The sequence below is a fragment of the Haliotis cracherodii genome, unplaced genomic scaffold (assembly GCF_022045235.1).
Source record: "Haliotis cracherodii isolate W230 unplaced genomic scaffold, xgHalCrac1.p SCAF_26, whole genome shotgun sequence".
In the NCBI taxonomy this organism is placed as follows: domain Eukaryota; kingdom Metazoa; phylum Mollusca; class Gastropoda; order Lepetellida; family Haliotidae; genus Haliotis; species Haliotis cracherodii.
This window is the reverse complement of record NW_027266282.1, coordinates 5459305-5476900: the sequence shown is the minus strand read 5'-3', so window position 1 is coordinate 5476900 and position 17596 is coordinate 5459305. Positions and strand designations below refer to the sequence as shown.

Below are 17596 nucleotides of genomic sequence, written 5' to 3'. Positions count from 1 at the left end.
GTAACAAACAACTACTGTAAATTACAATAGCTCATCTGCGGTATTTTGTTACAAACCACTACTGTAAATTGCAATAGCTCATCTGCGGTAACTGTAACAAACAACTACTGTAAATTACAATAGCTCATCTGCGGTAAATTGTAACAAACAACTACTGTAAATTACAATGGCTCATCTGCGGTAAATTGTTACAAACAACTACTGTAAATTACAATAGCTCATCTGCGGTAAATTGTAACAAACAACTACTGTAAATTACAATGACTCATCTGCGGTAAATTGTAAGAGCAACTGCAGCAAACTGTAATACCTCAAACTGTAGCGAATGTAAAATACCCTAATGTTATTTGTGATCAATATTCTTCATTTGCCAGTATACAAGTAACCATATAATTGAAAATGTGTGACTGAGCTATTTGGAAATTAAACCTGATCATTGAAAACATGTTCAGTCATTGAATATATGACCATGTTTGACACATGACCCATTTCGACCACTATGATGAAAAACAGAGTCATGAAAATGAGTCATTACTTTAAAGTCTTTTTTGTCCGTCGACAACGAAGAGTACAATAACTAGATTATCACATATTATATTTAAAACGAGTATAAGATAAGAAAGAAGTAGAAAGGTACTACTATCAATTAACAGTACAATGTAAAACCGGGCCATAGACCAACACGTAGATCACCATAATAAGTACCAAAGGGACTGACAGTATCGCTGCCACCTGCAAGGTTCCCCAGCAGGACTTTCACCATCACTTCACCTGCTAGTGAGTGAGGGTTTCCTAACTTAAAATTTCAAATATACTAATAAAATATACTTTGAATGGCGTGGTATTACATGCCCTCTCAGGGAGAGACTAATTTCTGCACTTCAACCCACTTCGAGGGCACAGCAAATGCAATCTGTTAATAATTATACAATATCAGTTTATAAGAAACAACTATGTGCATCAACATTTATCAATCAAATATACTTCTTTTAAAAACTCAATAATTAAATGAGAGTTTCTGTTATAAAAAATATCCTTAATGGATGCAATTTTGAAATATTGATCGCTGTGATGAAAACATCTTGTATCTGATGTCAAACGATTAATGTTGAACAGTCTCACTGTTCAGACTGTTCAGACCATCGCTAAACCAGGTAGGTTATCTTTTGGAGTTTGAACATAAACACTTACTGTAAGCTCAGATACTCATTCAATAAAAGTGAAAACCGAAAAAATGGATTTTCATAAAATATTACCTAATACATGATAATGAACTCAGCATATGTATATACATTTGATGTCCTGAAGAACTCGAGAGAACAGTTACTGACTTCAGACTAAGATCCCTTCAAAATGACCACCATTCACAGGGAGGGTATGTCATATTTCCATACAATTAATGACAACCAGTTAATATTCAGCCATGTGTCCACAAACAAAATGTGAGACTTTCACCATGTTCATTCCTAACTGAACATATGAAATGATAATATCACTGCAACACTAGATAATGTAATTATATCTGAAGTATGGGTTGGGGTTTTCAAAACAGGGATTGAAAATGAATACATAGCTTTGAATGAACGAACGACCGAAGTTAAGAAATTTAGCACCATATGTAAATCATTACGTTGGTGTCGTAATTTATTTTTGTGTAATTGAGTCTAAAATCCCATTTGACATGCATCGTTTCACATGCCCTATAAAATCGTTTTTGATTTAAGTTGATTTAATTATAAATAAGAACAATCTTGCTGATATGTGCCGTGGGTCAGTGTTAGGTGTATGTTCCTATGTGCCGTGGGTCGGTGTTAGATGCATGTTCCTCTGTGCCGTGGGTCAGTGTTAGGTGTATGTTCCTATGTGCCGTGGGTCGTGTTAGGTGCATGTTCCTATGTGCGTGGGTCGGTGTTAGGTTCATGTTCCTATGTGCCATGGATCGGTGTTAGGTGCATGTTCCTATGTGCCGTGGGTCGGTGTTAGGTGCATGTTCCTATGTGCTGTGGGTCGGTGTTAGGTGCATGTTCCTCTGTTCCGTGGGTTGGTGTTAGGTGCATGTTCCTATGTGCCGTGGATCGGTGTTAGATGCATGTTCCTATGTGCCGTGGGTCGGTGTTAGGTGCATGTTCCTATGTGCCGTGGATCGGTGTTAGGTGCATGTTACTATGTGCCGTGGATCGGTGTTAGATGCATGTTCCTATGTGCCGTGGGTCGTGTTAGGTGCATGTTCCTATGTGCCGAAGGTCGGTGTTAGGTGCATGTTCCTATGTGCCGGGGGTCGGTGTTAGGTGCATGTTTCTATGTGCCGAAGGTCGGTGTTAGGTGCATGTTCCTATGTGCCGGGGGTCGCTGTTAGGTGCATGTTCCTATGTGCCGGGGGTCGGTGTTAGGTGCATGTTCCTATGTGCCGGGGGTCGGTGTTAGGTGCATGTTCCTATGTGCCGGGGGTCGGTGTTAGGTGCATGTTCCTATGTGCCGGGGGTCGGTGTTAGGTACATATTCCTATGTGCCGGGGGTCGGTGTTAGGTGCATGTTCCTATGTGCCGTGGGTTGGTCTTAGGTGTATGTTGCTATGTGCCGTGGGTCTGTGTTAGATGCATGTTCCTATGTGCCGTGGGTTGGTCTTAGGTGTATGTTGCTATGTGCCGTGGGTCTGTGTTAGATGCATGTTCCTATGTGCCGGGGGTCGCTGTTAGGTGCATGTTCCTATGTGCCGGGGGTCGGTGTTAGGTGCATGTTCCTATGTGCCGTATGTCGTGTTAGGTGCATATTCCTATGTGCCGTGGGTCGTGTTAGGTGCATGTTCCTATGTGCGTGGGTCGGTGTTAGGTTCATGTTCCTGTGTGCCGTGGGTCGGTGTTAGGTTCATGTTCCTATGTGCCGTGGGTCGGTGTTAGGTTCATGTTCCTATGTTCCGTGGGTCGGTGTTAGGTTCATGTTCCTATGTTCCGTGGGTCGGTGTTAGGTTCATGTTCCTATGTGCCGTGGGTCGGTGTTAGGTGCATGTTCCTATGTGCCGTGGGTCGGTGTTAGATTCATGTTCCTATGTGCCGTGGGTCGGTGTTAGGTGCATGTTCCTATGTGCCGTGGGTCGGTGTTAGGTTCATGTTCCTATGTGCCGTATGTCGTGTTGGGTGCGTGTTCCTATGTGCGTGGGTTGGTTTTAGGTGCATGTTCCTATGTGCCGTGGGTCGGTGTTAGGTGCATGTTCCTATGTGCCGTGGGTTGGTGTTAGGTTCACGTTCATATGTGCCGTGGGTTGGTGTCAAGTGCATCTTTCAAACTGCCAGGGGTCGGTGTTAGGTGCATGTTCCTATGTGCCGGGGGTCGGTGTTAGATGCATGTTCCTATGTGCCGAGAGTCAATGTTAGGTGTATCTTCCTATTTGCCGCGGGTCGACGTTAGGTGCATATTCCTATGTTCCGTGGGTCGACTTCAGGTGCATGTTCCTATGTGCCGGGGGTTGTTGTAAGGTGCATGTTACTATGTGCCGTATGTCGTGTTGGGTGCATGTTACTAGGTGCCGTAGGTCGATGTTAGGTGCATGTACCAATGTGCCGGGGGGTCGGTGTAAGGTGCATATTCGTATGTGTCGTGGCTCGGTGTTAGGTTCATGTTCCTATGTGCCGGGATCGGTGTTAGGTGCATGTTCCTATGTGCCGGGGGTCAGTGTCAGGTTCATGTTCCTATGTGCCGTTGGTTGGTGTTAGGTTCACGTTCATATGTGCCGTGGGTTGGTGTCAAGTGCATCTTTCAAACTGCCGGGGGTCGGTGTTAGGTTCATGTTCCTTTGTGTCGGGGTCGGTTATTAGGTGCATGTTCCTATGTGCCGTATGTTGGTGTTAGGTGCATTTTCCTATGTGCCGTGGGTCGGTGTTAGGTGCATGTTCCTCCTGTCGGGGGTCGGTGTTAGGTGCATGTTCCTATGTCCCGTGGGTCGGTGTTAGGTGCATGTTCCTATGTGCCGAGGGTCGGTGTTAGGTGCATGTTCCTATGGGCCGGGGGTTGCTGTAAGGTGCTTTTCCTATGTACCGGGGGTCGGTGTAAGGTGCATGTTACTATCAGCCGGGGGTTGCTGTAAGGTGCATGTTCCTATGGGCCGGGGGTTGCTGTAAGGTGCTTTTCCTATGTGCCGGGGGTCGGTGTAAGGTGCATGTTACTATCAGCCGGGGGTTGCTGTAAGGTGCATGTTCCTATGGGCCGGGGGTTGCTGTAAGATGCTTTTCCAATGTGCCGGGGGTCAGTGTAAGGTCCATGTTCTTATGTGCCGGGGGTTGCTGTAAGGTGCTTTTCCTATGTACCGGGGGTCGGTGTAAGGTGCATGTTACTATCAGCCGGGGGTTGCTGTAAGGTGCATGTTCCTATGGGCCGGGGGTTGCTGTAAGGTGCTTTTCCAATGTGCCGGGGGTCAGTGTAAGGTCCATGTTCCTATGTGCCGGGGGTTGCTATAAGGTGCATGTTCCTAAGGGCCGGGGGTTGCTGTAAGGTGCTTTTCCTATGTACCGGGGGTCGGTGTAAGGTGCATGTTACTATCAGCCGGGGGTTGCTGTAAGGTGCATGTTCCTATGGGCCGGGGGTTGCTGTAAGGTGCTTTTCCAATGTGCCGGGGGTCAGTGTAAGGTCCATGTTCCTATGTGCCGGGGGTTGCTATAAGGTGCATGTTCCTAAGGGCCGGGGGTTGCTGTAAGGTGCTTTTCCTATGTACCGGGGGTCGGTGTAAGGTGCATGTTACTATCAGCCGGGGGTTGCTGTAAGGTGCATGTTCCTATGGGCCGGGGGTTGCTGTAAGGTGCTTTTCCAATGTGCCGGGGGTCAGTGTAAGGTCCATGTTCCTATGGGCCGGGGGTTGCTGTAAGGTGCATGTTACTATCAGCCGGGGGTTGCTGTAAGGTGCATGTTCATATGGGCCGGGGGTTGCTGTAAGGTGCTTTTCCAATGTGCCGGGGGTCAGTGTAAGGTCCATGTTCCTATGGGCCGGGGGTTGCTGTAAGGTGCTTTTCCTATGTGCCGGGGGTCGGTGTAAGGTGCATGTTACTATCAGCCGGGGGTTGCTGTAAGGTGCTTTTCCTAGTGCCGGGGGTCGGTGTAAGGTGCATGTTACTATCAGCCGGGGGTTGCTGTAAGGTGCTTTTCCTATGTGCCGGGGGTCGGTGTTAGGTGCATGTTACTATCAGCCGGGGGTCGGTGTTAGGTGCGTGTTCCTATGTGCATGTGAACGGTGTAAGGTGCCTGTTCCTATGTCCCGTGGGTCGGTGTTAGATGCATGTTCCTATGTCCCGTGGGTCGGTGTTAGATGCATGTTCCTATGTGCCGGGGGTCGGTGTATGAAATCTCTAACATTTATTGTAAGCGTAGTGGTTCAGAAAAGCAATTTGGGCGGGGACAGAGCTCAAATTTGACATTATGGAGAATGTTTTTTTATAACAATGTTACTGAATTGCAAATCAACGAATATTTTACCATGAATTTGTAAATTACTCCGTTCTGATTGGTCAATCAGAAGATGTCAAATCACAGTAAACCCTTCTGATTGAAACAGACGATTTAACTGACGGCCGCATCATCACAGAAGATAATATTCATATATTTTTCAGTCATTGTCGATGGACATTTGTAAATAATTGTACCGTCCATTATAGGCTGTAAAATGATATTCAAAGGCAATAGATATTTTGCAGAAAACCCAATAGAAATCTCAAACGAAAATGTATTTGTAAGATGTAAGTTTCGGGATAACGTCATACCTTTTTGTGTCACAATGATGGATATGACGTCATATTAGCGATGTACGGTGTTGTGCTGCAAAAGATCCTTTGGTGTGTTCGAGTCACTCCCAGCATCACCTTTTCTTTATAAATTAGCACAATATGTGTGGGGCACTAAATATATACCAGTATATATTCCTCCTTATATGTCGAGACTCCGTATGTGAAAAGTAGGAACAATGTCTTTTGCTATTTCTGTCATTAGAAAATACTTACTATCGGGTGAACCCCCAGGTGAACTTCCGGACGATACTCCGCCAGAACTTTCGCCAGAACTTTCCCCAGAACTTTCCCCAGAACTCTCGGTAGGCCCTGCGGTGGAGCCTCCTTCCGATGATAAAGCTGCTAAAGGAGATGACGTCGTCCCTAGCGGTCCTCCGGGTGACTGTGAGGTTGTTGGAGGTCCTCCGGGTGACTGTGTGGTTGTTGGAGGTCCTCCGGGTGACTGTGTGGTTGTTGAAGGTCCTCCGGGTGACTGTGTGGTTGTTGGAGGTCCTCCGGGTGACTGTGTGGTTGTTGAAGGTCCTCCGGGTGACTGTGTGGTTGTTGGAGGTCCTCCGGGTGACTGTGTGGTTGTTGGAGGTCCTCCGGATGACTGTAAGGTTGTTGAAGGTCCTCCGGGTGACTGTGTGGTTGTTGAAGGTCCTCCGGGTGACTGTGTGGTTGTTGAAGGTCCTCCGGGTGACTGTGTGGTTGTTGGAGGTCCTCCGGGTGACTGTGTGGTTGTTGGAGGTCCTCCGGGTGACTGTGTAGTTGTTGAAGGTCCTCCGGGTGACTGTGTGGTTGTTGAAGGTCCTCCGGGTGACTGTGTGGTTGTTGGAGGTCCTCCGGGTGACTGTGTGGTTGTTGAAGGTCCTCCGGGTGACTGTGTTGTTGTTGAAGGTCCTCCGGGTGACTGTGTGGTTGTTGGAGGTCCTCCGGGTGACTGTGTGGTTGTTGGAGGTCCTCCGGGTGACTGCGTGGTTGTTGGAGGTCCTCCGGGTGACTGTGTTGTTGTTGGAGGTCCTCCGGGTGACTGTGTAGTTGTTGAAGGTCCTCCGGGTGAAAGTGTTGTTGTTGAAGGTCCCACGGATGAATGTGTGGTTGTTGAAGGGTCCCCGGATAACTGAGTGGTTGTTGAAGGTCCTCCGGGTGACTGTGTTATTGTTGAAGGTCCTCCGGGTGACTGTGTTGTTGTTGAAGGTCCTCCGGGTGACTGTGTTATTGTTGAAAGTCCTCCGGGTGACTGTGTTATTGTTGAAGGTCCTCCGGGTGACTGGGTAGTTGTTGAAGGTCCTCCGGGTGACTGTGTTATTGTTGAAGGTCCTCCGGGTGACTGTGTTGTTGTTGAAGGTCCTCCGGGTGACTGGGTAGTTGTTGAAGGTCCTCCGGGTGGCTGTGTTGTTGTTGAAGGTCCTCCGGGTGACTGTGTGGTTGTTGAAGGTCCTCCGGGTGACTGTGTTGTTGTTGAAGGTCCTCCGGGTGACTGGGTAGTTGTTGAAGGTCCTCCTAATTCAAAAATGATTTTTATTTTTGCCTATTGGTTATATAACACATAAAGACGACAATAAATTTGCTTATTTGGAATAATGCCTTTTGACATTGTCGTTGTCTGCAAAGTTTAAAAAAAAATATATGTGGACGAAGCATTTTACTACATATAATTATCACATATGAATGTTTATTTATCAAAAGGGCATGGATATTTTCAAAACTGCTTTTTCTCTATAACATTTCAGATGTAAATGTAACACATGTTCACCTTCTGACTTGATGCATATATATTTTCTTCCAGATTCCACGGGCACACAGAATTGTCCATTGTCGCAAACTGCAGACTTGCAAGCGTGAGTCTGTAGATGAGTGTATGTGTAACAATGAATAGACGAGGAACATGTACAACACAGTTGTATTCAGGACATTTGAGTATTTTCAATCAAATTAATCTTGCATTTTTTTATTTTACACGCCTATTTGTCTTTCTTGGTGGCATGGACATGATGGCTGAAAGGCCGGGTTTTCAAGTTTCTCATCTGTGAACCAAAAATGAACCTAACCACACGCTCACAGCTCCTTTAATTTCATCATGACCGCCTCCGTGGTCTTGTGGTAGAGCGTCCGCCCGGAGAGCGGAAGGTCAGGGGTTCGATCCCCGGCCGCTTGATACCAAAAGACGTTAAAAGATGGTACTTGTTATTATCCTGTCTGTCGCTCGGCATTAAGGGGCTAAAATAAGGACTGGTCGGCTCAGAGTCAGTATACTGTGTCTGAGTTGGGTATTCATGTTCAACTGCGGCATCGTATCTCAGTGAGCTAGCAATATAAATCGGCATCAGTCCGGACTAGTACAAGCAGCCACACAAACACACACACACGTACATGCACGTCGCTATATAAGTGCAATAATCTTGGACGCGACGTTAAACCCCATTTCACCTCACCTCACCTTCAGCATGAAGAACTTGCGTGGGGCAGCTAGTTTTGCATAAAGTAAACACAACCCAAACTACTATGATTTATATTATTCACTATTAAGCATACTACTGAACGTAGTCAAAGGAAAAGTGCTATCTGTCAGTTTTGTTAACTCTTTCGGTAATTTACCGAACAAACGTATTCTTATGGCTTCAAAGGGAGTAGGGATTATATACAAGAACTTTCCCTTTAACGACAAAGCTGAGAATATAATTGTGCGAACTAATGAAACTACGAGGGGCGTTCAATAAGTTTTGCAACTTCAATATAAGACCAAGTCGCAGACTATCTTTTGCACTTTTATTTTTCAATATAATCTCAATTCACCTCAATACACTTATTCCATTTGTCCTTCAAGCTTTTAATACAACTTTTATAGAAATCTGCAGATTGGCCCTCTAACCACGCCTCTGTGGCAGCCTTTATGTCCTCGTCATCCTGGAAGCGTCTTCCACGTGGGGCAGATTTCATTTTCCGGAACAGGAAATAGTCACTGGGGGCTAAGTCTGGGCTGTACGGTTAAATCACCCACCCTAAAATCCCTTCCTGTAAAAATACCAACGCCTCATTTACCAATACCAACATAAGTAAGGTCTCACCGATTGAAAGGATACAGGAAGCGGATTCTCTACAGCAACAAGGAGGGTACAAGTTCCGGTCACGTGTCGGTAGTGGACACTTCCGCATCCGGTGTAATGGTGGCACAGAGAGGAACATGTTTGAAACATCCTGGTAGTGCCAGTCCACAATACCGACCCAGGTAGCTGTGGACGTAGCATGGTGTTCACATAATCAACAACGTTCAGACTGTTGACATTATTTACACACAAAAGTAATGTAATCTGAAGCACCAACATGCCTAAAAGATGGGGAAAGTGATATCCTGAGTACTACACTACCTTCAAGAAGGCAAAAAAGCTGATGAAATCAAATGTTGTGATCATCTGAGCTGAATAAACACCATCCTCCTTAGCCTGATGTTCAATTGCCAAAGAGCGAAGGAGCGTCTCCGCGTTGGAAGTAAGTATATGGGGACAAAAACCTATCATTAAATACAAAGCGGCATAAAATCAATGACATTTCTTAGCTACTGGAAAACACTTTTTGTCTATCAACAAAACGAACGTCCCTGCAGCCTAGGAAGGACGGCTAACAATGGATCATTGCATTATCTATTTAGAACTGATGGTCTGAGAAATCCCAAACAATTGTGGTGTAACAATGTACACGTTGAAACTGCACGTCTCCACATACCACAAGGGGAGGTCCAGATTGGTGAAAGCAAGTCAACCATGGTAGCTGTGATGAATACTTAAAGTCAAAGCCCAAGCAACCGGTCCCGCTTGACCGTGTGAATGTTTTCATCACCATCTAGGGATAAATATTTCAAAGTTGCAAACATAAAGGATATTTTCTAATAAAATAAGTTCTCATTTGATTTTTATTGTTTTTTAAAGAAATATCATTAATTAAAACATTAAAACATTTACAAAGTTAGTTAATGTCTATAATTGTACTGTCTGACAGTTATAACGTGTTAGAGCTCTTGCTCAAATGCTAGTGTTAAATAAGATATGTAATCTAGTTGTACTGTCCATCGTCGACTGGTTTCATATGTAAATTCCTTATAGCTTGTTCTATACAGTATAGCTAAAATACCGCCGGTGTTTATTTTGATATTCAGCTCCCTCACTCATCAATCAATCAACTGATGATGGGAGATATGAAGCATTAGTGTTAGAGGTAATCGACTCAATGACGATATTTTCCTTTCTTATTCATCGGGTGGACATAGATAGAATCAAGAATGGGATTATGATTTGGATAGTTGGTGCTTTGGTGTCTTTCATTTCGGTTTTTATTGTTTAACTGTCGGCGATTAATGAGAATCGTAATTCTTGATTCAGTGTTGTTGACAGGTTTTTTTTTTAAGAAAATGCAGTAGCTTTGTGGAAACATTGATTATTTGTAAGCTCTGTCGTCGGCGAAACAAACTTTGTCCTATTGTTTAATTGACAAGGGAAATGATAAGGATGTTGGCTGAGGGTGTTTATCTATTCATGCAATTATCGGCAGTCTGGCGTTCTGAACAATTTATCAGGGCGGGACAAAAAGTAATGAACCGTGTGCATGTTAGCTATTTACCACTGAATGACTTTGCACACTTTAACGGGTCCAGCATAAGTCTGTTGAACAAATTCACGAGAAGTGTATTTGTCCTACCCAACACTGATAGCTTGATGGAAGTGTACTGAGTCGAAGTGGGACTTAATGTGCATAACGTGAGGAGTGGATGACTGACTTTTATAACACAGTACGCATGCGTGCTTCGGCCATCCAACCGACTTTACAAGGTAAGGGTGGAACAACGAAATATGTCACGTGCCTCATTCAACACGTGTCAATTGGGCCCATTTTCAGCTAAACATGTTACGTCTCATTTCAAATTCAAGTTTCACTATATTCAGTGTTTATTTTGATAATACGTTGAAATAAGTATTGTCATATACAAATCATTAATGAAGGGTTTGGAAAGAGGTGAGTTCAGGTGAGGTGGGATCTACCATTTTTTCATCTGTCTGCAGCATCATTATTTCTTATCAGATTTTATTGAGACAATATATTTGTTTCGATAAAATCGCTAGAACAAGGACTAACATCAATCTTCACAAATAACAGTTGGTAATGGTTAAAAGTAAAAAAGTAATGGATGGAATGTGTTACAAGTGTATGGTTATTAAAAGAGAAGAGTGAGAGGTCCCTTCTCATACACAGAGAAGATAATGTATTGACATTATGCATATGCTTTGACATTCTTACATTGTCAGGATTGATTTTCAAACTCCTCTTTTAAAGATAATAAAAGCTCACGTGACGGAATTTGCTAATCAGAAAAGAGATATACTTTAACAATATCAATACATAATTGAACAATTACTCAATTTCGCAGAATAACCTTAAACAATTAATTGGTGATCAGCATACTAAATAAAGTTGATGACTGATAAATGCATGTCTTGATCACTAAGGGACGTCAACTGACGAGGTGTCAAATAGACATTAATTATGTTGGTAGAATTGATGTTTTCATATTATGACACTTGGTATAGTAGGATTACAAAAGCAACATATTCTAATAACAAATCAGGTCATCAAAGATGCATTATATTGATATTTACTGAAGCCAAAAGTACGTCATACCATTAAATATGTTGTGGAACTGTTCAAGATTAAATAACACATCGTTCCCATGACGTTAATCAATATCAAGCATATATCAATTACAACCTTACGAAAACCCATAAATGACGACTAGAGTGAAAATATGAAGAACAAACCATAGTCATAATTCCTCACCTTTTCGCTAACATTGAAACGATATGTCAAGATATAGGCTGATTTCTTTTTGTTGGTATAGACTGTGTTGCCATTGCCCCAAAGTAACCCCTAATTCTATTCTTCAAATCGATCGGAAATCTTCTTTACCTCAGACCGCCATTAGAGTTCACAAAGTACCGTTTGCACATAGATGAGCGATCAAACATCAGGTCCAAATCTTAAACAGAATGTATTACCATATCATCATCTGTAACACATTGTGAGATCGAAAGTACAGATGACCACACAAATGTTTATCAGATATATGCCTACCGTCTAACGTACGAGTTATTTTACGAATCTAGCAGGTAAAAGCGAGTGAACAACGAGTGGTAAGATACGAGGGCTAGCTGAAAAGTTCTAAGCCTAACTGTGAAAGACCCGTACCAAGTCGATGGTTTTCATTAATTCTCCACATAGTCCCCTTCCAGGTCTGGATGCCGGTCAAGAAGACATTTTCTTCAGCCACCCTAAAAAATTCCGGATGCTTCCATTGTTTAGACTGAATTTTGGTTCTGGTTGAAAGTCTCATCCATGGTTACAAATCGGGATAAAAAATCAACGGGATCTTCTTCAAAACGGGAAAATTTGACACGGGACGTCATGAATCTGACACGTTTCTGATCGGCTGTCAAGAGCTGTGGCACCCATCTTGCAGAAACTTTTGTCATTCCCAACTCGTTGGTGATAATGTGCTCAACTCTCTCATGAGAGACGTCCACAACACTGGCAATATGTCGAGTGGTCAATCGTCGATCAGCCATCACCATGTCATGCACCCGGGGAATGTTTTCCGGAATGGTTGCTGTTGAAGGCCTTCCTGTACGCGGGTCATCGTCAAGGCTCTCTCTGCCACGCTTGAATTCCGCAGCCCACTTCTTTACTGTGGAAAAGGAAGGGGCATCATCCCCTAAAGTGGAGACCATGTCAGCATGTATCTGTGTTGGAGTTAGCCCTTTCAGTTGCAGGTACTTGATGACTGCCCTTTAGCCAGTTTTGTCCATTTCTGGTGATTTCAATGGGTAGGTTTACAAGATGGTCTGATACAAAGACAATAATAACACTACAGTTGCAGTTCTTATGTCTATGGTTCATTAACTGATTGTACTTGTTGGTGGCAAAAGTTTGTTTCAATCCGATTGAGATATCCCACTTAGGCTTAGAACTTTTCAGCCAGCCCTCGTCAAATGGTATATGACATGCATGTGTGAATTAATCTGCTTTGTAGCTAGTTTACTGGCTAACGAAGCACTCGGCAATATTCCAGCTCTATCGCTTCAGCCTGTAAGCAGTCAAGTAGCCAAGACAAATCAGTGATTGATATTACGGACAGCGTCTCATGTCTCAGGGGTACGATGACACGTAATCACCAAGTTTGACCATTCGATTCATTTTTCAGGAGGACAAGCAAAGGTCTCCAGAGTCCTAGAGCACGTTGCAAGCCACGGATAGCTGAGAGTAAGCAAAATAATTGCTCAACTGGGGTCTGCAACAGCTCGAACCGCTTGCGATCTCTTCCAACAATGGCGGCCTAATGAAGAAGAGGAGTGTTGGTAGCGTAATTACCGGTAACTCACCAAAGATCCGAATATCTGTTTCATCCATGATATGTGTTCGTTCAATGTGTCAAGAGGTCACTCTGTTTTTCATAGTGGTAACGTTTCGTCTTGGTAACATTTACAAATATAGTATGGTATCAAGGCTTTAGGATGTTGACAGTGGACTTACATGTGATGTTTTACTCGACCACATGACGGTGACAAGGATTTCACATCAGAGTTGTTTCGCTTTACGGGAATGGCCCGGGTGTTATGATGCACACGTCTCGTGGTAGCCGTAGTTGGACCAGATTGGACTCCAGCAAGGACACACTCCCTGACCCATTGTTTCGTGTCATATTTTCAATTATAATATTCCTCAATACTTTACATGTATTCCAAAGCCCGAAGTCCAAAGTTCATATTCTCAATCCATAACAGTAGTTGGGGCGATAATAAAGTAGAATTTCATTTCTCTCCCAATGAGCATTTTCAACGAAATGGTGATGTAAGATTATTTGTTTACCAAATCAGCGATTATTTGTGAATAATTCAATGAAAACGGAAACACTACATCATAATCATAAGAAATATCTACTTTTTTTCTTCTTTTTTTATTTATTCCATTTTCCATCACATCTTACATTTCAATACCGTACATAGTATGTGCATGGATTTATTGTGACATTATTGGCATGTTTGTAGCATGGACAGATCAGATACAGATATACAGAGTTTCTAAATAATACATGTAGAGAAATTCTTCCCATTTACTGTAGCACTTATGTTTTATAAATTTAGGGTTTAATAGGGCTTCATAAAATACCTTGCTTCCATAAGTTCCACAAGTTATTGTTAATGTTTGGAGTATTCTCTTTGTTAAAATAGGCAGCATCAGCCAGGTATAAATTACATTTGCACTAGCTACATTTAAAAAAAAGAAAGCTGTCCACATGGAATTACCTTGAACCAGTCTCTTAATCCAGCTTAATTTTTCTGCAGCGATAACCATTTTCACCATTCGGACACTGACGCCGCCATATTTAGGATGGAGTGGCATAATTTTCCTTTTTAGCAGGTTTAGATTTCCAGATGAAGTGAAAACATTTTGACTGAAACTTTTCTATTACAATTTTGGGTGGGCTTGCAAAACAGGTGATTAAGTTTGTGTTCCATTATTTCTCTCTCTCTCTCTCTCTCTCTCTCTCTCTCTCTCTCTCTCTCTCTCTCTCTCTCTCTCTCTCTCTCTCTCTCTCTCTCTCTCTCTCGCCCGTGTTTATCTTTAAAAAATGAGTTATTAAATTTCCAAAAGCCTTTTCCCCTTTGTATATCTGAGAGTGAAACAGTAAGAGATATCATAGAATTGTCAGAATTTATACCAGGTATTATATCACTGTCTTCAACTAAATGTAGCACATTGTGTGAGACTAAAAAATAATCCATACGAGCTTGCTTTCTTTATCCGGTTGAGAGTTCACGTCACGTGGTCAGTGTTGATCAACAAATCCACGAGCTTATCACGGTCTTATCTCATGGTCTCCTTTCTTATCAAGTCATACCGATGAAGATTCAACGTCAGTCCTCCATATGTTTACAAAACAAGTTTTTAAACGAAACTCATCAAAGATGAAAACAGAGATGTATATTTACACACACACACACACACACACACACAAACACACACACACACAAGGATGCAGGACCCAATCTATCTTGTCATGACCTACTTAGTCTGAGACTTTCAGGGTCAGTTGATCGTACATATCACGCTCATGTCACAGATAGGTATTTTCATCGAGCCCAATGGCTTAGCGTCCTTCCTGTACTCCACGATCACATCGATACCCTTCTCGAAGACTCTGGTAACTCTGCACTTTATGTTCTGTGCGGAGAGTGTATGCCTTTGCCGCCAACTTGCCTCTGTATTGTTTTCAAAACAACAAGTAGATCTGTACGGATATATATTTTTCTATCTCTCAACATTGCCGAGTTTGAGAAGCTAGTTGCCAAACATCCTGTCTATGTGTACAAATTTTACAACTACATCTTAGGAGAATTTTTTGTACGTTCATTGTGGCAGCCGGTGAATGTTTACAACATCCAAGGCGGAAGTAAACCCCATGTCCGAGAAAAGTTTCTGACACGCTATACCTGGTTGTTCGCTGTCGGGGATGCCATAGACAAGCAAGTTTTGTTTTCGGGAATACATTTCTTGTGTAAGCAGTTTGTTTTCCATTTCTTTTCTAAAGTCAGCAGACTCTTGTCTAAGATTTTCAATTTCGCTCTGTTACATGCGATATGCTCAGTGTTCATCTCGACATTCTGTACCAAGTTATCAGACACATCACGAATTTTCACTATTTCCTCATTTACTTCTTCCATTTTCAGCGTGAGCTCTGAAGTTTGCATTCTAAACGCTTTTTTTATGAAAGTTTTCTTGTCATTTTTTCGCCTACCTCGTTTTCTGTGGTGTCGTTTTCTGCTACATCTGTCGTGTTTTCATTCGTTTTTTTGTAGGTATTTCTCCATTCTGCCTACTGAAGCTGTTCCAGATGTATCTGTTTCACTTTTTCCAGTTCCTTTTCGTGTTGCTTGCATTGCATTTTCTTAAGATTGTGGCGGATTTCGGGAGCTGGTAAAATCTAGCGACCTGTCGCCATACGAGTTCAACCGGAAGTCCATAAGAAATATCTGCTGTATGAAGAATCCATTGTCCTGTTCAGACATATCGTGTTTTTTAATCACTACCAAAAAATGGTGATACCAGGTGTTCGCGAAAAGAATTGTATCCTGCCCCGACGGTGGCACCCGTCACAAACACATACAAAGACAAATCAGTTGTTAACCTAGAAAAACGCGTAAACACATGGCCCATGTTATAATAGGGAAATGTCCTCCACATGTCTACCATAAAACTTATTGATTTACTGTAGCTTTGACTTTAGTTCCCCTAATGAATTCGTCATATGATGCTCTTTGAAATCTTCGAAGAAAGAGCATGATTCTTTGTACCTGAAAAGTTGTCAAAACGCAGACACCGAAGGCTGGAACTGTTGGAATATTGCTCGACATCAAGGAAAGTTGACTATTGGTCTCAATTATTTCTATCTCATGTGGGTTAATCTGTGGAAAGGGTTTGGTTATTTCACCATTATTTAACGATGACCTGAAGTTCTGGATAAACCCCTCAAGAAATGTGTTGGTTTGTTTTGTTGTTAACGCTGCACTCAGCAATATTAAAGCTATATGACGACGGTCTGTAAATAATCGAGTCTGGACCAGACAATCCAGTGATTGACATCATGATCATCGATCAACGCAAATGGGATACGATGCCATGCATCAACCACGTCAGCGAGCCTGACCATCCGATCCCGTTTGTCGACTCTTACGACAAGCTTTGTCGCCTATTACGGCAAGCATGGGTTGCTAGAGACCAATTCTACACCCATGCTTCACGGGTCCCTCCGAAAAAAACCATTGGTTTGATTTTGCAATTCAGAGCAGAAATTCCTACTCGTTTACTCTCATTATGTCCTGAATCTTTGAAGATTGGGATGCAACTAATCTATGGTCACCATTTTAAGGCAAATGCCCCAATGATCAAGAAAGAAACACGCGGATGTTGGTTATTACAACCATATAAAGTTAGGTATAAGGATATCTGTTTCCCCCCCAAGACAACATCAGTGGATAGGACTTGGGGATGTGAGAATAAGAACGATCACAATCAGCATATATATAAACCAGAAAGAGCCCTTTCCACACTCATACGAAACATGTACTGTACGATTTCGACCGACCCACGAGCATGTGTCCATGAACCACCAAAATACAGTGACGACACCAGGTGTTCGCTCACCCTGCCTGCGGAACTGGGCCCCATGTGCAGTATCCATTAACACACGTAAACATTTGGAAACAGACATCAGCAATGAATGACAATTCATGTGTGCTCCTCTGATGCTTCAAAACCAATAGAGACAAGGCAGGACACGTTCTGTTTAATGTGGGTTTCAACAACATCGATGCAGTATTTTGGCAACGATTTCCTCTTGACATCTTTTGATTCTTAGAGGCAACAACTGCGTACCTTCAAGGACTTGGATGGTGTTATCAATCGGGCAGACACTGATAACAAAGTGAATGAGTGAATGGTTATTTGATCGTTGTTTAAGGCGTCACTCAATATTCCACCTTCATGAGTCTGTAAATAATTGAGTCGCGCCCAAACAAACCAGTTGCTGCCATTCTATTGTTATTTTCTGTACAAGTGAATTTCTCATCAATAACAAGGTATTTCTATTCAGTGATGACTTCTGCAATTATCTATGGATTTCTGGGCTTTTAAGTCTAGAATGAGCCAAATGTGCAAATGGAGACATCAAATATGAGATTCAAAAGAACTGTGCATCGTGCATGCGTATTAAATAGCTACAAGTAAAAATAGCTGAGTCTGAG

At 42.7% G+C, this 17596-nt stretch overlaps 1 protein-coding gene across 1 annotated transcript in view; it reads right to left on the bottom strand.

Annotated features, from left to right (window-relative positions):
• The window catches only part of LOC139472948 (secreted protein C-like), a 47300-nt gene extending 36490 nt beyond the window's left edge, over window positions 1–10810 (bottom strand). The window contains exons 1-5 of the mRNA XM_071255421.1: window positions 10784–10810; window positions 8819–9109; window positions 7501–7597; window positions 6014–6677; window positions 755–765 (exon numbers count right to left, since the gene is read on the bottom strand). Coding sequence (XP_071111522.1) covers window positions 755–765; window positions 6014–6677; window positions 7501–7597; window positions 8819–9109; window positions 10784–10810 — 1090 coding nt within the window. The remainder of the gene's footprint in view (window positions 1–754; window positions 766–6013; window positions 6678–7500; window positions 7598–8818; window positions 9110–10783) is intronic.
• Window positions 10811–17596: the final 6786 nt, after the last annotated feature.